General features: G+C 46.3%; 1 protein-coding gene across 2 annotated transcripts in view; it reads right to left on the reverse strand.

Moving 5' to 3' along the window:
* The window catches only part of BCAR3 (BCAR3 adaptor protein, NSP family member), a 117,742-nt gene extending 108,515 nt beyond the window's left edge, over positions 1 to 9,227 (reverse strand). The window contains exons 1-2 of one of the 2 annotated variants that reach the window (XM_032652934.1): positions 9,174 to 9,227; positions 697 to 1,024 (exon numbers count right to left, since the gene is read on the reverse strand). In XM_032652934.1, coding sequence (XP_032508825.1) covers positions 697 to 1,013 — 317 coding nt within the window. In that variant the 5' untranslated portion in view covers positions 1,014 to 1,024; positions 9,174 to 9,227. Of the gene's footprint in view, positions 1 to 696; positions 1,025 to 8,843; positions 9,019 to 9,173 lie in introns of those variants that run through there. The other variant, XM_032652926.1, reaches the window with a different exon arrangement.
* Positions 9,228 to 23,098: the final 13,871 nt, after the last annotated feature.

Below are 23,098 nucleotides of genomic sequence, written 5' to 3' on the forward strand. Positions count from 1 at the left end.
TTTGTCCATGGGCATTTAGGTTGCTTCCATGACCTGGCTATTGTAAATAGTGCTGCAATGAACATTGGGGTGCATGTGTCTTTTTGAATCATGGTTTTCTTGGGGTATATGCCCAGTAGTGGGATTGCTGGATCATATGGTAGTTCTGTTTTTAGTTTTTTAAGGAACCTCCATACTGTTCTCCATCGTGGTTGTATCAATTTACATTCCCACCAACAGTGCAGGAGGGTTCCCTTTTCACCACACCCTTTCCAGCATTTATTGTTTCTAGATTTTTTGATATTGGCCATTCTGACAGTGTGAGGTAATACCTCATTGCAGTTTCGATTTTCATTTCTCTAATGATTAGTGATGTTGAGCATCTTTTCATGTTACAGTTTTTTATATTGTGGTTATTATGTTTTTTAAAATAAGAGTCCTTGTCTTTGAAAGACACACATACCAAAATACTTACAGATAAAATGAGGTCTGAGATTTGCTTCAAAATAATACCAGAGGAAGGAAAGTGGGTGGGAGTACAGACATAGCAGGCCTGGCCATGAGTTGATAACTGTTGAAGCTGGGTGATGGGTCCACAGGAGGTAATGAATCTATCTTCTCTACTTTATGCATATATGACATTTTTCCTACAAAAAGACTTTAAAAAAAAATCCCTTTAAAACAAATCATTTTCACCCAGGAAATTAAAGAAGCTACCTGAAGGTGAAGGTTTTGCCTTTCCAGTCTTGCGGTGGGTGCTCCTGGATGACGTCTTGGCTCAGAGGTGAGGGCTGCCGTGGGGATTTGGAATGGGGGAGGGTCCCCATGTGACTGAAGTTATCACAGGACCTTACGGGAGGAGGGCCTTTCTTCTTCCGTGGAAGGGTGCCGTGTATAGACACGTCTTGATAGGCATCTGTGCGATGCTCAGCGAGAGGTGACTTGCTGCTCAGGAGGTCCATGGATGAGGCCAGGGGGAACTGGTGATTCACTGGCATGTTTCTAGGAAGGCTTGCAAACTTTCCCGCAGCCATGATTCTCAACTCTAAGTGGGGAAGAAAAGAGTGAAGGTATAAATCTAAGAAAAGCACAAGAACTGATTTCACACTTACAAAAGGAAATGGAAATAGACCACATAACAAAAGAAAATGTTCACAGAGTGTTAAAGGACAAACACTGAGTAGCATCACTCGTGACATTTAATACGATGGGCAGTTTACTCATTTCCTTTTTTCATCCTGCAGAAGAATTCTCCTGGGTTGGCAGCAGATCCGCCAATGGAAAAGGGCAAACACGTTTCAGGGACTTTAGAGGCACATGAGCCATTTTATGACTTCAGATGACTGAAGCCGATGGAAAAGCATGACTAACAAAAAAGAATACTGAGGAAAGACTCAAGTTTCAGTAATAAATGCATTTGAGAAAACGTTCAAATATGTTAGATAATTAGCTCACGCATTCCCACCACCCTGTAAATGATAAGAGCAGGTGAAGATGACTGGAATTCCTTAGCTGCTAGAACGCCTTCAGCTCCAGACCAGCCCCTCAGTTGTGCTACCCAGAGAGACAGGACAGATTCTTTCTGGCAAAGACCTGCTGCTTATAAATAAATCAATGTACGCTAATTAACGAAGACGGCCAGGGTCGGGGGTCAGGAGGTGGGCTACTCCTCCATACATCAGGGGCTCAGCGGGAGAGGAAAGCCACTGGGGTGGGGGACGACCTCCATGTACAACCATCCCCCGGAGGGGTCAGGGACCTGCTTGCCACCAGCAGGGTTGAGCAATGCACACGGGTGTCTGTATTGTCAGGGAAGAGTGGGAAGGGCGGAGAAGGAAGAGAAAATGGGGTTGGGGGGCACGGATCATGGAAAGAAAAGGAAAATGCTCTGTGCAAAAGCAGCCCCAACAGTTGTTCCCAGCTATGACCGCTAGCAGAAATGTTCACCCTGAGCAGAGTTAGCACCTCCGCCCCCTAAAAAACAAACTATGGTTTTGATCTAAGCCAAATTATATGACATTTTAAAGGCCAATATATAGAGATAAAGAAACACAAGACTGAATAAAAATTCGGGCTAGTCGCAGGAGACATAAGGATCCAGAATTTGCACCACTCGTCGTGGTATCAGACTGGTCTAGAGATCACAGCTGCATAGCTAAGCCCAAAGCACTGGTCTTCCCCGAGCCTGGTGAGGAGATCATCTCTTTGCACTGTGGTCTCTTCTCAAGCCTTGCAGCACCCATTCCTCACAGACCACCCTTTCCACTGCAAAGGGAACGATGCTGAGTGAAAATCATCACTCACTAGCACCACCGCAGAGACAGTTCCACAAAGGAACTGGGGACTTGGGATGTGGCTTGGAGACAACCAAGAAGAACACAGCCCTCCAGAAGCTGGTAGAGTAAGAGGTGGAACCAGGACAAAGACAGCAGGGTATGCAAAGGAAGCAAATGACAACACACACACCACACACACACACACACACACACACACACACACAATCCACTGTTTCTACAACAGAGACAGACACCCGAGTGCTGGCAGCTGGGTGGAAGGAGACCCTCCACGCAAGGCATATAATCTGAACCCTGTCCTCAGTTCTTTGCCAAGCCTGGTAATTCTGAGGCCTGTCTGCTCTGTGTCTAACTGGGACCACACAGAAGGCCTGCCTCCCAGTGGGTGCAGACAATGGACCGTGAGTCCCCACGTGGGCCCCTCCCGGGTCTGGCCAGTACCTGGTGCACTGTCAGCACTTGTTCAATGTTAATCATCGTTATTAAAAAAGAAACCAGGGCTTCCCTGGTGGCGCAGTGGTTGGGGGTCCGCCTGCCGATGCAGGGGGCGCGGGTTCGTGCCCCGGTCCGGGAGGATCCCGCGTGCCGCGGAGCGGCTGGCCCGTGAGCCATGGCCGCTGAGCCTGCGCGTCCGGAGCCTGTGCTCCACAACGGGAGAGGCCACAACGGTGAGAGGCCCGCGTACCGCAAAAAAAAAAAAAAAAAAAAAAAAAGAAACCAAACTCCCAGCCCTCCCAGCCTGACCACAGTGGCGTAAGCCGACGAGGATTCCCTCACCGTTCGCGCACACTCACAGCTAGGAACTCTCACCTGTCCCAGCTATCAGCACCTTCCCTCTTTATAGACAGGCCTGGATCATTCCCAAGAACCTGGTGGCGAGGCCCAAAGCCCCCCACAGAACCTCTTCGTGTACAAAGGCCCACAGTGTTGGTCACGTCTACCTTCAGGCTAGGAGGCTAGGACGACGGACCAGAGTTACCCTGGCTCCAGTGTCTCCGGTAGCCTGTTTCGTCTCTGCTTATCCAAGGTCTATCTATTTCAAGATTGAGCCGAAGTGCTTCAGAATGCCCTTCAGCAAGCTACCCTCACCTCAGTGTATTCTCAAGGGATGTTAACACTGCCCTTCCTATTTTCAATTCAACAAACATTTAAGTGCCTACTCCAGATAAGAGACTCAGAGAAACAAAGATGCATAAACCTCAATCCCTGACTATGAACTCAAAGAGACAATACAGTTGACACCTGAACAATGAGGGGCTAATCTGCGTATAACTTATAGTCAGCCCTGCATATCCACGGTTCCCCCATATCCACAGATTCAACCAACCACGGACCATGTACCGTAGTATTTACTATTGAAAAATATCTGTGTATAAGCGGACACATGCAGTTCAAACCTGTGTTGTTCAAGGGTCAACTGTAATATGTTCATCAATGGGACCCTTAACGTGCTGGAGTGAAGAATAATTAATTTTGACAAAAGGGCTCAAGGAGGATCTCAGAGAGGGCATCACTGGAGATGAAGGATTTTGAAAGGCTGAAAATTGTAGGGAAAAGCCCTCCAAGAGGATGCGACAACAGCAGATGCATAAGGGCAGGGAAGTGCCCCTACAGGCTCAGGAAACTGAGTCACGCGGTGTGGCTTGAGTCACATTGAGAAGCATTTCCTGGAAGAAGCACAGCTTAGGACCAGATCATGAAGTCTTGAAGGCTGTGTTGAGGTGTCTGAACCTGACTGTCAGTACTAGGGAAGCTCAGGAAGGGTGGGACGGAATCCAGTCTGTGCCTGGGTAGGGAGCTCCGGTCACTCTGGAGGGAGAGAAGGGAGGTGGGGAGGTCAGTCAGCAACAAGCCAGCAAGGAGTGATGGAGGATTCCGACCTGGGGCAGTGGCCACGGGAAGGGAAAGGAAGGGCAGAGCGAGGGGCTAGAAGCTCGAGGCCTCTGGCCCGGAGGAAGGAGGCCACAGCCAAGGGAGGACGGGGCTATGGTGTAACACACTGAGTAGCACAAGAGGGAACCCCTGCGGGCAGGCGAGAGAGTAACAAGCTCACCACTGGGGCTTGCTGAGTGTGAGGTACCGGTAGGGCAGTTCGGTCTAGCAGGCTAGATACTGGTATGTGCAGTTGGGGGCCAGGACAGGGTGTCGATTTTTAAGAGTCATCAACATAAAGGGAATATTTAAACCGGTGAGTAGATCCCTCAGCTTGTTATTATCAGCTGTGATAACAGTTATGAAAGTACCTCTTAAACTGTCGGGGAACCATACAATATCCATGAATTATATCCTTGCCCTCTCCCACCTGGGCTACTTCAAACCTATAAGGACCAACGCAAGGGATAAATTCTGAAAACTTAAATCGGCAGCTCTCAATCTGCACATAAGAGTCCTCGGAGAATCTTTTAAAATCCTGACACCCAAGCCGTGAGCCAGACCAACAAAATTACAATCTCGGTGGGTAGGACCCTGGCATCAGTCTTGTTAAAGCTCCCCTAGTATTTATTGTTCACTGTGGAGCCAAGCTTGAGGACCACCAGGTAAGCGAGTTTCTTTGGTACAGAGCAACTGGCACCCAGATTAGTTTCTGGGTAACAGAATAGAATAACAATGAGAAAGCATCACTCAGGCAAAAGAAGCGTTCCCTCATTCATTCTTCATTCAACACACATTTAAGGGGGGCCTCCTGGGTGGTGGGGACTGTGTGTGGGTGCTGGAAACGGTGTCAAACGACTATCGTCACGAGGTTCCTACCCTGCAGAGGAAGCAGACAGTAAGTAATGACCATGCGTGCTGGTGATTCCCAGTACCGTGGGAGCACGCAGAGTGGGGACTGGGGGCCTAGATTAATCTAGCAGCCAGGAAAGGCTTCCCGGAGGAAGGGATGCTGACCTGAAGGATGTGAAGTAGGGTTTAATTACCAGAGGGAGATCATCCAAGCTGAAGTTTCCCGAGTTACAGTTAAATTTCTCAGCTGCAGTTAAATTGGAAATACACAGGCCAGGCTCTCCTCTACAACTTGCTGCCTCTAACTTGGGACTCTTTCCCATTTAAAGTACAGCCTTGCCCTGTGTCTAGTCACTTGGAAAGACTGGCTGCAGCCTGGGCCCTATGTCAAGCTTGAATCGATCCAACGATGGGGGAGGTGGGCTCTGGCCAGAGACCTAACTTTAAACAAACAACCAACAACAACAAAAACACTAAAGCGGGGCAGGGAATGGCAGGGAGAATTATAGGTGGAAGAAACTCATTTGCAGTCTGTTGGTTGCTCTGTTTCCTACTTGAGTTTTATTCACTTTTATTTTTTTCTAGACTCCAGGAACCTGGGGGAAATCCATGGGTGGAAGTGCATGGAATCTAGGTTCAAGGTACGTACTTTCCATTCTGACAGAGGAGCCACAACCCCATTTGACCACTAGGCAGAATCTCAGCACGTAATATGCAGATGGAATCTCAGAGAATCAAGCCCCTCTCTTTTTCCAGATAAGGAAAATAAACGTTCATTCACTCAATATAGAGTCTCCGAGAGTTTACAATGTACTAGAGCTGAGGATATAAAAAACTAGATGAGGTCCTGATCTCGTGGAGCCTACACTGTGATGGGGAAGTCCAACCAACACAGACAACAAACTAGATAATATCCCAGTCGTAAGTACCCTAAAGAACATGAAACAGGATGACATGACAGAATACACTTGTTGGGGATGGAGGGCTATTTTACACTACAGTGGTCTGGGAAGACCTCTCTGAAGAGGTAACAATGACATGAGACCTGAAAAAAGAGAAGGAACCAGAAAGAGAGGATCAAATGGAGTTCCAGACAGGGGATTCGGCAAACGTGAAGGTCTTGAGGTGGGAACATGTGGTTGGAAGAGCACAGTGGAGATTAAGTTCAAGTCTCGAGTTTTTGGCTCCCATGTTTTCTCCACTTGGGGATGTTTCTGTCTTGATGTTCCTAGTCATTATGTACTTCTTATGTACTATTTAATTTCTTAAAATCAAACATGGGTTGACTCAGAACCAAGGCTTTGAAGTAAGACACAAGTTCAAATCCCTACTGTGACAATGTCTTACTGTGTGGCCTGGGACAAGTGACTCAACCTCTCTGACAGTTTCTCATTTGTAAAAATGGGTTAACAATATCTATTTCATGGAGTTGTTGTGAAAAGTAAATACGATTGTGTATGTAAGCCCTTGACATACAGCAAGCATTCAAAAAACAGCAGGTCTCCTCTAAGCAGGGTGGGGACCATGTCTGTCTTGCTTGTAATTGTATCCCTATCACAAAGAGAGTTCACAAATGAAGTCACTGCTCTGGGGAAGACTGCAACCAGGAAGGGTGAGGAGGGAAATGTTTTAACCTAGAGCAATATACGTAACAACAGCAAACCAAGTAGGATGTGAGCATAGATACACAGGCACACTAAGTGACCTCATATGCCGTCTTTAAATAAAAGCCCAGGTAAGACTTTGGCCATCCGACTTCACCTCTCTCTACTGTGCAGGTAAACAGACACAGCGTCCTGATTCAGTCTAATACAAGATCTTGAAATATATACAAAGGTCAAAGACTCTACATCTTGATATGAAAACTCGAGACCCATGTGAACGTTTAAAGAGCTGAAATCCTGATAGGGATGAGAGTAAGCTTGACACACTCCCAACCTAGGCGCTACCTTCCTGACCCTGGTCAGCGGCTGTACTCTGAAATGCTTGTGAACAGCAGGACTGACTCACTTGCTTTATAAAGATGTCTCAAAGAAACTGATGATCACACACAAGTCGAGACAGAGATAAGACGCCCACTTGTTTGAATTTTTCTATTTTACTTCTGAAATGAGATATTTTCAAGTTAAATTCACAGACGGTCATCGGATGTGGGCTTTAAGAACTTTCTATCATATTTTAAACTCTGGAAACGTAACCTCCTCGCTGCCCTATTATGACCATGACAGAGAATTTACAATCCAGATCTGTAGTTTTATATCTTCTCTGCAGAGGCAGACAGGAAGAGGAGATGGAAAAACCACACATATAAAATTGGCTTATCCGCTAAGAATGAAGTTTTGCTTGGGTTTAGGAATTAAGAGTATCCCTTTATTTTGAAGTAAATTATGAAGTCTAGCCAAATGATTGAAGTATGAATAATTCTTCCATGGATTGTATTTCAAGCAACACAGCACAGGATCTACGTGATAAGCGCCTTAAGATTAGCATCCATTTGACAAGCAATCCTTTCTATATGAATAGGAGATTGAGATCTTGGTTAGTCATTCTGGAAATGTCAGGCTTCTCAGAGGCAGTTTAGGGAAAGTTGGAGTCAGGGAATGAGGGAGCCATTGGCAAGGCAAGTTGTTTACGTTATATTCCATACATCCCCTTGCACACTCACGTACAACTGCTTGGCCTGTGGCTTCCCCCCCCCCCCCCGTTATTAACTGGGCAGCCCCTTGCTACTTGGGACTCTCTGAGCCCAGCCCCCAGCACCGAGGGCTCCCCCTGGATCTCGCTTCACTCCTTGGCAACAAGCAGGGAGATTATCCGCCCTCAAACTGACCTCCCCTCCGCCGATGTGTTTTCCTTGGAGAGATCAGTGTAGCCTTAGTATATAAGGGTCAAGGTTTAAAAGAATCTCTGAATGCATGGCTCTACTTTCTATCTCAGCTAATGGCTTTAGGTGAAAGCAGACATGAGGTTAGGCAAGCAATCTTTCACCTTCGCACGTTGCTTCCAGTGAGTTAAAACCAAAACCAGAGTTTTCCACCCCCCAACCCCCAGCCACGACCCACTGTTGTTCCTCCAAGAAATACGCCGGCTCGTCAGCTGCTTTGGAGCCCACTTGACTTCTCCCCGACGAGTGTCTACACCTGATCAAACTTTTAAAGTGGAGGCAGCCTTAGCGGGTAAGGAAAGACGGGCTGAGACCGGAACCTCCTGCCTGTTGCGCCCACCGTCCCTGGTTTCCCAGCCTTCACCTCCCCTTCCCTCCCCTCTCCGACGCAGTGGGAGCGACACAACCAACTATTCATTCTTTCTCAACAAAGGGAGCGAGGGAGGGAGATGTCAACAGTTACGGGGCGGGCTCCTTCGCTTTCTCTGCAAACTTTCCAAGAGATTAGTGGAGAAACTCGCCTCCTCCAAGCCCAGGGCTTCCCCCTCCCCGGCCCTCGCATCCCTCGACCCCCGCACCGGTTTCTAGGGCAGAGAGAGACGGGACCAGGAGGCGCGGCTGGATGCGCAGGGGGTCGGAGACGCCAGCGCCCGGCAAGATGCCGCTAAAGAGCAAAAAGCAGAGATGCTCGCCGCACGTCGCCTCCCACCTCCCGCCGCGGGCCCCTCCTGGGGAATCCCAGCCGGTTCAGAGGCCCCTAAGGGAGCAGCCCGGTCCCCCATTCAGCCACTCCAGCCCCCAATCGCCAACTCGGCTGGGGGTGGGGTGCGCCGGCTCTACTTTCCTGAAGTAGTAGCCTGAAGTTCGCCAACAAACTTCCCAGTCTGTCCTGCAAGGGGAGGGGGAGGCCGAGGCGCCCCGAGAGGAGCCGCACGCCCGCGGGACTCGCGGCGGAGACTCACCTCCCCGCGCGGCGCCCGGGCTCTCCGGCTGGGGCTCAGAGGCGCTGCACTGTCTGCCCTGCGCCGCGGCTGCTCCCGGAGCAGGAGCCGCTCATGATCGGTGGGGCGCGCCGGCCGAGAAGACCGCGCGCGGCTCGCCTGTGCGCCCGGCGTTTGCGGCTCTCGCTCCCGCCCAGGCCCCAGCCCCGGCCGCAGCAGCTGCAGGAGCGGCTCTAAGCCGGCGGCGCGCACTCCGGCCCTCAACTGGTGATTTGCGGCTTCCCGGCCCCACCCCGGCGAGCCTATTCGCGCAGCCTTGCAGAACCCCCCGCGACATTTACATGCGCTGACCTCGCCTTGCCCTCCTCTGCCCGGATTTTAGAGTTTGGCTCTCTTCGTACCTCCCGAGAAGCCAGTCCTCAAGTGTAGATCGACCACTTCCTCAACGTACGCCTCACGAGAGACAACCCCACCTAATCCACTCCTCTCCCCTCCCCGCGCTATTTCGTTACCCAGCAGATCTGCTTTGCTTGTCTGCAGACACCAGGCTGGCTTTCAGTTTAAAGGGGTTTGATGGGATAAAGACCAGGTAACCACAGATGACCAAGCCATGGGAACAAGCAAATCAATCACACCCACCTGGACATATTGAAAGCCAAGTGGGAGGTGGAAGTGGCACTCCAGTACTAGATGGCTTGGTGGGGTAAAAAATTGGAGTCTGGTGGAGGACTTACACTTATAAAGACCTATTATAAAGCTGTAGAAATAGTAATTGGCAGCAAGGATAGACGATAGAATAGAGAGACCAGAAACAGACCTATAGTATATGGTCACTTGATTTACATTCAAGATGCTGATGTGTTGCACTGGGGAAAGGGTGATCTGTCTTTTCAGTAAATGATGCTGGATCAACTGAACACCCACATGGAGAAAAAGAAGAATCTTGACCTCTACCTTATACCATACCAAAAAAATCTATTCCAGAAGGATATTAACTCTAACTGTAAAAGGTAAAACAATAAAACCATCCAAAGTAAATATCAAAAAACATCTTCATGACCTTAAGGTAGGCAAAGACTTCTTAAACATATACAGCACTAACATAAAGGGAAAGAACTGATCATTGGATAACATGACAATTAAGAACTCTTGTTCATTCTAAGACACGATTAGTGAAAAATCTCACCACAGAGTGCTTTACACATATCCAAAAAAAGGACTTATATAGAATATATAAAGGGCACTCACAATTCAGCAAGAAAAAGGCAGAAAAACCTAATTGAAAATAGGCAGAATATTTCAACAGGCATTTTTCAAGAGGGGATAAACAGGCATTTCTCAAAAAGTCAAAAAACATATGAAAAGGTTCTCAACTTATTAACTATCCCAGAAATGCAAATTGAAGTTGCAATGTGATCTCCCTTCACACCCACCAGAATAGCTAAAAGTAGAGAATTTTGTATAACACTTTAGAAACCTGTTTGGCATTATCTACTATATTAACTTAGAGTCTGTGACCTACCATTTCCATCCCTAGTTGTATACCCAACAAAGATATATACACATATTCACCAAAAGACATGTTCAAAAATGCTTATAGCATCTCTCTTTATAACAGCCCCAAAGAAACATTGTCCATTAACAGAAGAGAGAGAAACTCTGTAGAATACTATAAGAATGAATGAACTATGTCTACACTCAAGAAGACGCATGACTCTCATGAATATGACGTTGAGTGAAAGAAACTGGACACAAATGGGGACATGTAAACTTCAAAAACAGCCAGAACATATCTATGATGTTAACAGTGAAGATAGTGGTTATCTTGAGGGGTGTGTAGTGATGGAAAGGGAACCCAGAAGAGTCTCTAGGTGCTGGTAATATTCTATTTCTTGATCCAGGTGCTGGTTACATAGATGTGTACTATTTAATAAAAAATAACTCTCCCTCATTTTATAAAAATTGATTGGTTTGTGCACTGCTCTATACATATGTTTTATTCCAATTTAAATATTTTTAAAATTGTGCCATGTTGGTATATTTTGTATCCTTTTCATTCCCCTAAGAAAGAACCATTGGCAAGGCTGCAAGATACTAAGCGCAGCATTCTCAAGAATCAGTTTCTACCTTTTCCTTATGGGTGTGTTTGTGGGTTCGTCTTTATCTTTCCTGCCTCATTAGAAGCATAAACTTTTTTTGTAAGATTTTTGACGTGAACCATTTTTAAAGTCTTTATTGAATTTGTTACAATATTGCTTCTGTTTTATGTGTTGTTTTTTTGGCCCCAAGGCATGTGGGATTTTAGCTCCCCGACCAGGGATCGAACCCTCACCCCCTGCATTGGAAGATGAAGTCTTAACCACTGGACCACAGGGAAGTCCCTAGAAGCATAAACTTTTAATTTTTGTTCGATCTTCCCATAGTATTTAGTGCAGTGAGTTTCAAACAGACTAGCTGGTACATTTCTAAACTGAATTATTAGAAAGACATTTACTGACTTCCTGTTACTCTGAAGTGTCACTGAGAGCAATGGTAAAACTTTGGTTTTTCTTGATTTTCAAAATTCCCTGAGCACCTACTATGGGTAAAGTTTCTACTGAGTGACGCACCATGGTGAGGTAGCAATAAAGACTAGAAGACAGCTTACACCCAGAGAGCCCTTGCACAAGTCACTATCCCTCTCAGTCCCTCTATTTCTTCATGAGTGAGTGAGTAAATAGATGTTAGAAGTCAAGGAAATAATAAATGTGAAAGTGCCTAGCATATAATAGTTCTCATTAACTCTTACTAGAACTGATGACACATCCTATTATTTGTCTTCACAATACCCCTGTGAGATAGGAAGCATCTCTATCCTGACTTATATGGGAGGAAACAGACTCACAAAGATTAAGTAATTTCAACTATATTCATTCAACAAACATTTGTTGTTTACCTACTATGTGCCAAGATCCATAGCTAGTGAGAAGCAGAGTCAGAATTTGAATCAGATATTTTAACTTCAAGTTCAGTGGTCTTTCCACCACATCACAACTACTTTCACATTTGTATCCCCAGTGCCTAGCACATAGTAGGTGATCAATGCATTCATGGATGAACAATAGGAGGTGTTTTTTTTTTAATTAAAAAAAATTTTAATTTATTTTTGGCTGCTTTGGGTCTCTGCTGCTGTGCGCGGGCTTTCTCTAGTTGTGGTGAACTGGGGCTACTCTTCATTGTGGTGCGCGGGCTTCTCATTGCGGTGGCTTCTCTTGTTGCAGACCACGGGTTCTAGGTGAGCAGGCTTCAGTAGCTGTGGCTTGCAGGCTCAGCAGTTGTGGCTCACAGGCTCTAGAGCGCAGGCTCAGTAGTTGTGGCGCACAGGCTTAGTTGCTCTGCCGCATGTGGGATCTTCCCGGAGCAGGGCTCGAACACGTGTCCCTTGCATTGGCAGGTGGATTCCTAACCACTGCACCACCAGGGAAGTCCCATAGGAGTATTTTTAATATAAGCTTTTGATTGGGTAATATGGTTCATATATTACACATGGTTCACAAATTACACACACACACACCATTTTATATATATATTAAATGGTATACAGTGAAAAGTCCCCTCTTAACTCTTTCTCCCATCTGCCAGTCCCCTCCCACCATAGGTAACAACTGTTTTTAATATGTGTGCCTGCCAGAATTTCTCCAAATGTCTGTGTCATTCCCCACTCCTACACAAAAAGTAACATGCTATACCCATAGTTCTTCACTTTGCTTATTTTTTTCACTTAATGTATCTTGGAGATTTCCCCATATTAGTGCATGGTATTCCTTTGAAGAGATGTACCATAATTTATTCAATTAGTGCCCTATTGATGGACAGTTAGGTCATTTCCAATCCTTTCCTATTACAAATGATACTGCAATGAATAACCTTGAACATGTGTCATTGGTATGTGTAAGTATATCTGTAAGATAAATTTCCAGAGGTAAAATTGCTGAGTCAAAGGGTATATGCTTTTGTAATGTTGATAAGTAATGCCAAATTTCCATCCATAGGGACTGAACCAATTTACACACCACAGCAATATAAGAAAACGTTTATTTCCCCGCAATCTTTTCAGAAGGTATTAAACTTTTGAATTTTTGCCAATCCGGTAAGTAAAATATGAATTTTAATGCAATTTAAATTTGCAGTTCTCATAATAAGTGAGGCTGCTCATCTTTTCATGTTGAGTAGCTATTTGTTTTTCTTTTTTGGAATTTGCACTTCTGTTTTTCTATCTATTTGCAGGTCTTTTTATTATGACATTTTTAGGACCCCCTTCCATATTAGGAAGCTTAGCTCTTTGTGGTATGAACTGCAAATATGTCCTCAATGATAATATTAAAGAAAACAAGTGATATATGTAAAGTCCTGTTATTTTAGGAAGCTCATTCCAGAAGCCATAAGGAGTGAACTAGAGAAGTGAGAGCTAAGGTGGGACACTGGTTAGAAGGCTATAGCCATAGCCTTATTGTCACATGACAAGGGCTTTGACTAGGCTGGGGGCAGTGGAAATGAAAGTTAAGGACCAAAGTTATTACCAAGAAATAAATGGCAAGGGTTAATAATTAGCAATGATAACAATGACAATAATAGTAGCTACAACTGGTTTAGGAGTAACAACCACCAAGAACTATGCTGAGTGCTTTACCAGCTCTAAGCTGTGAGCTGGTACTATTATTGCCCCTATTTCACAAATGAGAAAAGTGAGTTTTAGCAGTTAAGTAAGTTACCCAAATTCACTCTAGATGTAAGTGGCAGAACCAAGGCAAACCCCAGGTCTATCCGAGCCAGCTGCCTCGCAGAGTGAAGGAGAATGATCAAAGGTCTGCAGGCTGAGTACCTGAGTAATGCCTGGCTTGATGACAGATGTAGAAGCCAGAGAAGAGCTGCCGCTGGCTGGAGAGCAACGTGCTCACTCTTAGGTACTCCGAGCATTTTTCAAAGCCTTTCATGTATATGATCACTCTTCCCACAATGTCTCTGTGAGTCAAAGGGGGTAGTATTATCCCCATCTTACTGATGAGAAGACTGAGGCACCATGAAATTAAATAACCAGTCCCAGCTCATACGTCTTATTCTCTGGGACACCTTCCCTAAAACTCAGAACAGGGCAGATTCCCTGATTATATGTGTCTTACCGTCTCCTTTCCTTCCTGGAATTTGTCACAGTTCATAATTACACATTTATTTCTGTTATTTTTGTTTAACATCTGTTGCTCTATAGTCTCTAAGATCCAAGTCTGGTTTTGCATTTGCTTTGTTCCTAGTTTGGCACACATGATTGGCAGGCAGTAGATATATACTGAATGAATGAATGAACTCCAGGCCTCTAGACTGTTTATCCTTTCATCTTCCTACTGTATCATAAAGCTCCCTATAAGCTAAATAATATAATTCCATGGATTTGGGCTGTGTTATAAACAATCTGAGGATTCAAATTTCTTTAAGTCTACAGCTAGCTTCCACATTAATGTTTAGACAGCAAAACCCTGGGCTGCTTCAACCAAAGAGACATAAGAAGGACAACATAGCCAGTGAGTTGGAGTTGATGACTTCAGGGTAGTACACGAGGCTTTGTCAGGGAGCACTCACCCTGGAGTAGATCCCCTCCTGCCACAAAGTAATTTTTTGAGCCTCACCCCATAACATCATCAGTTAACAGGTAGCTGGGGCATGCACTGGGCAAAATGCACTTTAAGGAAGAATAACTCCTAAAATTTCAGCTTTGCCCAGCTCTAAATGGTAACAAGTAAGGAACAACAGATGCTTAAGCTATCACTGATGAAGACCAAACAGAAAATCTGAACCTGAACAATCACAGACAAAGAGACTGAGAATTCCCTGAGTTTACTATATAATAAATCACTGACCCAAAGGGGCAGCTCTGACATGGACCAGAGCAGCAAATGCTGTGGTATTTTCTGAAGCCTCTTCCTCTAGGCTCCTGGCCCATGAAGAGTTAGCCATGGACTCGGTGTCATGGGAATCCCAGTCTACCAAGCAGAGAAGTCAATTCAGCTTCCAAAAAGGCCTGTATGATGGCTATAAATGCCCTGTCATATTGGCTAGAGAAGTCCCTGTAGAACGGCTACAGTTCGATAGATCCTCAATAAATACTTACTGAATGAGTGAGTGAGTGAGTGAAAAAGCGATGGAGTTCTTGGTAACAGGCTCATTTTCTATACAAGGTGCACATTTGAACTGCCTGTTCACCAAACTCTGGACCCTTGTCCCCAGTTACTTCCTTAATCAGATGAGCAGCTTTGCATTAAGTAGCTTCTCAACTTATGCAAGAGTTGGAAGGAAATACTCTAAAATGCCTCTGGATAATTATGGAATACCAGGTGATTTTAATTTCCTTACTTACACAGCTCCCCCTTTCCATTTTTTTCTTCAGTAAGCATGTATTATTTTTATTATTAAAAATGTCACTTAGGGCTTCCCTGGTGGCGCAGTGGTTGAGAGTCCGCCTGCCGACGCAGGGGACACGGGTTCGTGCCCCGGTCCGGGAAGATCCCACATGCCGCGGAGCGGCTGGGCCTGTGAGCCATGGCCGCTGAGCCTGCGCGTCCGGAGCCTGTGCTCCGCAACGGGAGAGGCCACAACAGTGAGAGGCCCGCATACTGCAAAAAAAAAAAAAAATGTCACTTAGAAAAGCAATTCATTGATCCCTACCATATGGAAATCATCACCAGCCCAGAGAGAGATGAAGGTGAGTACATCAACAGGAACTTCTGTCCTTGGGGGGAATACAGCACAGGTACAGAGAGAAGGATTGGCTGCAACAGAGGTTCCTGTGCTGTGGGAAGGCAGAGGAGGGAGGGATGGGGCACAGGCTCTTGATGCTGGTGAAAATAAAGAAGTTTTGAAGAAGAAATGCTTTACTATGGAGATGAAGAACAAAGAAACAAATGTATGTGAAACCTAGTGCAATGGTCACCTGGCTGTCCTCTTGAGTTACAGTGGGGAAGGGCTCAGTTTAGATGCTACAGACTGCCCAGTGGCAGGTGGAGGTGAGCTCTGCCAGCATTATTCTAGTGCAGAAGAAGGAACTTGGACAGTTAGAGCAAATGAAGGAAGCATGAAGCCTACCAGCTCCTCTATACAGGAGAAGCCAGGTTGACGGAAAAACCTCACTTACTTGGATGTACTCATTCAATCTTTGAGAGCAAAGTTGGCCTTCCAGATGAGTGGGCTTCAGCCCAAGAGCATGGTTTGTGAGATGTGGCTAAGACTCTCACACCTACCATCTTAAAAAAAAAATCTTCCTAGCAATCTTATCACTTAAAACTCTATCTTTAGCTGCTCATTCCTTTGTGTTAGGCGCTGACCTCTCTCTGCCATCCTCTTTTTTGTAAAACAATGTTAATCCTTAATGGATGACTTAACAGAACACAGGCTCTAAATGTGCCCTTTGCCCAGTGCCTCTACTTCTAGGAATCTGTCCTGCACAAATGCTCACTCACCTGTACATACCAAGATATTTATAGCAGCATTATTTGCAGTTTTAAAAAAGTGTTTGCAGAGGAATGGCTAAATTATAGCACGCCTATACTATTCAGCTGATATGAATGAGGTAATTCTATAGGTCCTGACACAGAAAGGTATCTGTGAAATATTATTAAGTGAAAAAAGCAAGCTGCCCCATTCATGTAAATATAACAAACTTGTTATTTGTGTGGGATTATGTGTTTACATGTACAAAACATCTGGAAGAATTTCCTTCCATCAAACTGAGGGGTGAAGTTGACAGGAGAGTGAGAGGGGACTTTGCTTTTCCCTCCATGTTATCCTAAACTGTTTGCATTTTTTCCAGTGAGCACTGATTGCTTTCATAATTAAAAATAATTTATATAGCACTTACTATGTGCCAGGTACTGTTCTAAGAGTTTTATGTATATTCACTCATTTAGTTCTGACAATAATCCTGTGAGGTGGCACTATTCTTATCCCTTTTTATAGATAAGGACTCAGTCCTTGCCCAGGTCACACAGAGATATATAAAGGTGCTGAGCTTTGAACCCATGCCAGCTGGCTCAGACTTTGAGCTCATAGATCATAGTGCCTCAAAAAGATGATGTAAATAAATAAGTAGCACTGCTTTTAGAATCAGACACACCTGCATTTGAATCCCAGTTTCTCCTGATTAGTTGGGGAATTCTTAGCAAGTGTCTTACTTCTAGCTGTTTCCCCATCTGTAAAATGGAGATGATCATCGCATACCTCATGAGACTGTTATGAGAACTACACAGATACGTTCAGCGCCAGGCACTTAGCAAGTACTTGATAGACTATTTCCTCTATTAAGATTAAATTACTAGTCCTTTAATGCATGATAATTTGATTGGCTGTTTTCTTGATTGGCTGCCTGACAGCATCTGGTGCTTCAAGGTAAGTGCAGAAGGAGGACTTGGGAATAAGGGGGGAGCTGGCTCAGACCCAGGACACGAAAAGTGCTGAATTAACACGTCACTGTTTTCACAGTTTTGCCTACAGTCAGTCCAGTTAAGAAAACAAAATTAATAATATTTATGTGAGTTTTGAGATCATTCTGGGGTAAAAGAGCACCATTCCATTTTGAGAATGAGGGTATTAAGTCTCAGGAATTTGTCCAAAGTCACTGAGCCCATTAAATAACAGAGGCAGGACTGAAATTTAGACTTTCTAATTCCACATCCACCCTCTTTTCACAAATCCCACTGTCTGAGTTGGTGTCGGGATACCATGGTGGCGAAGTGGTGATTGCAGCCTCTCAGAAGGAAAGTGCTAGAGAAGTGGTAAGAGTCTGGTAGTAACAGTACCACTGGGGGGAAATGTGCCACCAATTAATGTGCAGTGTTGCTGAGGGTGGGAAAGGGACTTGGCCACACTTCAGAGATGACAACTGTGACAGACCCACTCCGGGTGGGGTCCACCCAGCCCAGGGTCAGATTACCCTATCCCTTTCTCTCTGCCCTTTATAGCCCTTAACTTAACAGCAGTCATCATTCGACCAAACGGGACCCAAGCCCATCTGGGAGGAGACAGGGGGTCGCAGGCACGTGTCTGCTGGAAGCTGGGGGAGGATCCAGAGTGCGGGCTTGCTCACGGCTCTCAGCTTGGCAGCCTCCTGCCTCAGCCCGATCCTTCCTTATTTTCCAAAAGCCCCGGAGGTCAGGCAGGAGCCAAGGAAGGACTGTTCTCTCCTTTTGTGAGGGTCCAACCCCACCACCCATTTTTCAGGCTCGACCAATCCCTGTGAGGTCGGGGTCATTACCATTCTCCAGAGAGAAGAGATGGTAACCAGAAATGGTTAACAGGGCTTCCCTTCCCTGGTGGCGCAGTGGTTGAGAGTCCGCCTGCCGATGCAGGGGACACGGGTTCGTGCCCCGGTCCAGGAAAATCCCACATGCAGCAGAGCAGCTGGGCCCGTGAGCCATGGCCGCTGAGCCTGCACGTCCGGAGCCTGTGCTCTGCAACGGGAGAGGCCACAACAGTGAGAGGCCTGCGCACCGCAAAAAAAAAAATAATAATAATAATAAATAAATAAATAAAAGAAATGGTTCAGAAAGAGCCAGAGTTCTTGACCTTTTTTCCAACCAGACATGAACATGGCACAACTCACTCCCACGTGAGTACAAGGGATGTGCGAGCTCAGGGCATGAGGTGTGATCTCACAACTTTCTCTTTCACTCAAGACATCTTCTGGTTACTAAAATGTGGGTAAATATTAAAGCTGGGTTTTTTATGCTATTAACTCTACTTTTGTGTATGCTTAAAAAATGCCATGATGAAATGTTAATATAAACATTTTTAAAAGCCCTTTGGAACACAAACGTATGAAAGCAGTGTTATCATAAAAACAATCTTGTATCTGCCAGTTTATTTTTTAAATAAATTATTTACAGTCTGTGGTACTGCATTATCGGTAATGAGGTGCTTACCACATACCTCAGTACCCCAGCGGCAGAACAGCTGGGACTGCAAGTTGGAAAACTGGCCAAGGTCATAAATTTGGTCCTTTCCTTTTCTCTGATTCCTTCCTCACATGAACCCCTCCCTCCCCATCACCCCCTCCCCTCCACACACCCGTTTGGTGAGGGGCACTCCTTTTAGGTGGTGACCATTTGGAATTCCTCTGAGTGGCCCTGTTGACGGTATTGAGGTTACCAAATAGAACACAGTCAAGCACCCTGCAATTGGCATAAGTACCTGCAACAAGGAGCAGACCACCAAATGCTCTGTGGGAGGAAACAAAGCCTAAATTTGAACGATGTCAACTGTGTTTCCCAGCACCGGACTAAGAGCTTTACATACATCTCAGTTCATGCTTTCAGCAACCCAGAGAGGTAGAGGTTAGTAAACCCATTTCACAGGTGAGAACACAGAGGCAGAGTAACTAGCCAAGCTGACATGGCTAAGATGTGATGACCCCTCGACTGGACTCCCTGACATTACTGCCAACATCACATCATGAGCCCCTGTTTCTTAGAGCGAGGAGGAAAGTTTGGGTTGAATTTCTCGTGGGGTGGGGAATAGCAACGTGATTCTTAAAAGAAGCAAGCTAGGTGGGTTGGAGTAAGACTTGAACTCACTGCCTGGCACTTGGTAGGTGTTCAGTCGATATTTGTGAACTGGACTCTTGAACAGAGTTTCAGACACAGGATGGGGGTGGGTGGGAGTCTCCAGTGTATTGGGACCATAGTCTGGACCTCCACACACTCTTGAATTTCCCCCATGGCAGAAAACCACGTAGACAGGTCACAGGTGTAAGTCACAAAGTCCCAGCCTCCTGTCCTTGAGCTCTTCCTACCCTGAGTGGTCTGGGAGCCACAGCCTCGCCATCTCTGGGGGCTTGTCAGAAATGCTGAATCTCAGCTCCACCCAAGACAGACTGACTCAGAACCTGCATTTTAACCAGCTTCCCGGGTGACAGGTGCAGAGGCCCCGCCCTGGCTTAGCAACTCTCCGGCAGGGGAAGTGCTAGCAGTCATCCTGGGCATCCCTGGGCAACCTGGGGAAATTTCCTTTTCCCTGTTCTAGGCTTAGGGGGGCTAAGACCATGTGCTACCCTATCCTCCTCCCGCTGGAAGGACCCGTCTAAATGGGAGTGGAGGCAGACCTCCCAGTTGTCAGCATTTCCAGGAAGTTCAAGCCCCTGTGTGTTCCCCATGTGACCTCCTCGTCTGGCTCAGGGCGCAAGAACTCGGAGGGTGTGACAGGAGTGCTTCCTCACAGTGTGACCAGGCAGTGACAAACGCGCCACATGGAAGGAAATTAGTGAATGACCCTCACATATTCTGCACTGAGTCATGTTGGCCTTTCCTGGGGCTTGTGCTTCAGATGATTAGGCTTGTGGTTTCTGTTTCTTTGTTCAGTTACACCATTAACGTTACACCGTTAACAAACACCTAGAGAGTGTCCCCCAAATATAAGGTGCTGGGGACAGCAGATCAGGTGGTTTCTGACCTTGAGACACTTTTTAAAGACATAATATTATACTGTTACCACCTTTGGTAACAAAGGTAAAATAAAGGACAGGTAAGATGCTCTGTCAACACAGACCACAATGATTTAGTAACTACAGGGAACAGAAACTAGCCAACAAGAAGTCCAGGGACCCTCCCTCCTCACCCCCACCCCCCCGTACACTCCCTCCCGTCTCCCGTACTGTCCTCTCCCATTTGCTCTGGGCCCTCAGTGCAGAGTGTAGTCTATAGTGACCGATGGTGACCAGCCCTGCCCATTGCTCGAGCACCTACAATTGGCATCTCTGCGTGGTTTGGTCATTCAATCCTCATGGTTGTGCCCTGAGTTAGTATTATTATCCCTCATTTACAGATGAGGAGATTGAAGTTAAGTTGCCCAAGGTCACATGTCTAGAAAGTATTAGAGGAATATAGATTGGACAGGGTTTCTAAAGCCCAGATTGCTCCTTCCACACTGGCTGCTTCAACCTCACCTGGCTCCTTGTGGTGTTTCAGGTGAGGGATACACACAGAGAGTGGGGTACAGGGTGGCGCCACACGGGGGTCTGTCAACTCCACTTACGCGTTCCTCTGGTGCCCAATCCAGGATTCCAGATGCCCTGCATGAATCACCAAGGGGTGAAAAGGGGACCCACCCCAGTGCTCAGAGGATTATCGCAGCCCATAAAGTTGGCGGGATGGTGTAAACTCCTTTTTAGAATGGGCTTTTTACTGGCTCTGTTTGGAAACAGAGATGAGGTAACTTAATAAAGCACTTTTGCATTTGAAACCCAGATGACAAGTACTGACCATCTGCTCTTGGGACCTGAGGACCAGACCATAAAGGCATAGAAAGATGGACAGGAAGTTCAGTCAAAGGAAGAGAGGTAAACGAGTTGATCTAAGTTTCAACCACCCTGTTTATATCTGAGACAACTCCTCAGAGGAGAGGTGATCCAAACCCAGACCCACAAATGTTTCAGCTCTTCACGTTCCAGGGCACACTATTAGGCCTTCCCTATCAAGACACCAGAAGTTGAGTCTGCTACACTTCTTTCACAGTAGAGCTCCCTGGGGGTGGGGGGCGGATCCTTGCTTATCATCCAACATGTGAGCCCTCTGGACATGAATCCTCTCCTTCACCCCTCTCCAGTGCTCTCCTCTTACCTGGCCCATCTCTCCCTGCTCCTTTCACAGGTGTCTTCCAAACCTCTCCTCCATCGATGCTTCCCTAAAGCCCTCTTCTCTGCCCTGATATCAATGTTCTCAAACTTGCCTGATCGTAAGAATCACCTGGGAAATTTGACCTTGCAGATCCCCAGGGTCCTCCCCTAGAGGTCTGGATTAGAAAGATCCAGGTGGAGAGTAGGAGACCAAGAGACCCCATGTTTAACCAGATACCATGTGTCCTTATAATCAGACACATTTGGGAAACTTGGATGGTTTCTGGATGGAAACCAGAGCCGGCTACAGTCCTCGAAGCCACCCACTCCTGTCCTGTGACAGCACCTCTGATGATCAAGGGACATTGACCCCCCCCAGCTCCAGTGACCTGCACCTGTACTCCACTTCCTCCATCATCTACCATCCTATCTCTCTTCTTTCCTTCACGAAAGGCTCTGAAGTTCTGCAGTTGCCTCTGCCCCAGGCCCTCCACTGAAATTATTCATTGGTGACCACTTCCTTTTTCATGAATCTTTCTACTCCCTTGACCTCTGAGACACCATTTCCCCCTGATTCTCCTCCTACCTCTTCCACATTTTCCAGTCTGTCTCCCCTGTGGGTCTACTTTCTCCAGCCACCTTGAAAATGGATGTATCCAGGTCCTGGACTCAGTCTATTCTTCCTGGTCATCACACACACTTCCATAGTTCTAATGCGACCTGCTTCTTATGCTTCAGTTTTATACCCAAATTGTCTGCTAAATGTGGATTATGGCATGGACAGTTCAAAATTAGCACAGCCAAACCTAACTCACTGAAAAGTCAGGTCCTCCTTGTTTCATATTTTCATATGTCAAGATGGGACCTCCATCCAACTGGATGCCCAAGCTGGAACCCTGGAAGACATCCTGGGTCCCTATTTCTCTCCATCACCACCCCACACAAATACCCACACAACCAACCACTCAGCAAGTCCTGAGGACCTTATGCCTGACTAGTCCTCAAGTTCATGCCCTCCTCTCCTCCCCATGATCTCTCCGGTCAATTCCTCATCCTCTCTCACCTGGACATAGTCTCCCAGCTGGCCTCTCTCCCTCCCATCCTGCCTTCCACTCAGCCACCTGAGTGATGTTTCTAAAAGCCTGATCCCATCTCTCCATCACCTAAAGCCACTCAGGAGCTTCTTGTCACCCACAAGTTGAAGTCCATACTATTCAGGATGGCTCCCCCCAACTCCCCACTTTACTCCATGCTTCTGTGTCAATGCTCACAATTTCCTCCCTCCTAACCAACTTCTACTCCTCCCTCAGCCAGGCATCATGTCTCCAACAACTTCTTTTCTGACTCTGTGCAGTGAGGTTAGTGACCCTCAAAAGTGGTCCTATAACACCCTACACTTACCAGATTACATTGGCAAACTCAGCTATTAACTGTGGAAAGAGAAAAAGTTTGAGGATAGTTTTACAGGTTTACAGCCTCCCTCCAGCCCTAGTTGTTACCATAGTGGCTGAGAGATGGCTCTTCCTTGTACCTACAGATGTCTCTGAAACCAATCCTCCCCTCCCACTGCCTCTCAGTGAAGCATGAGGACCACCCGGGGATCAGCCCACCTCCATCTCTGCTCCTTAAAGGGAGTGGCCTCTTC

The sequence above is a fragment of the Phocoena sinus genome, chromosome 1, assembly GCF_008692025.1.
Source record: "Phocoena sinus isolate mPhoSin1 chromosome 1, mPhoSin1.pri, whole genome shotgun sequence".
In the NCBI taxonomy this organism is placed as follows: Eukaryota; Metazoa; Chordata; class Mammalia; order Artiodactyla; family Phocoenidae; genus Phocoena; species Phocoena sinus.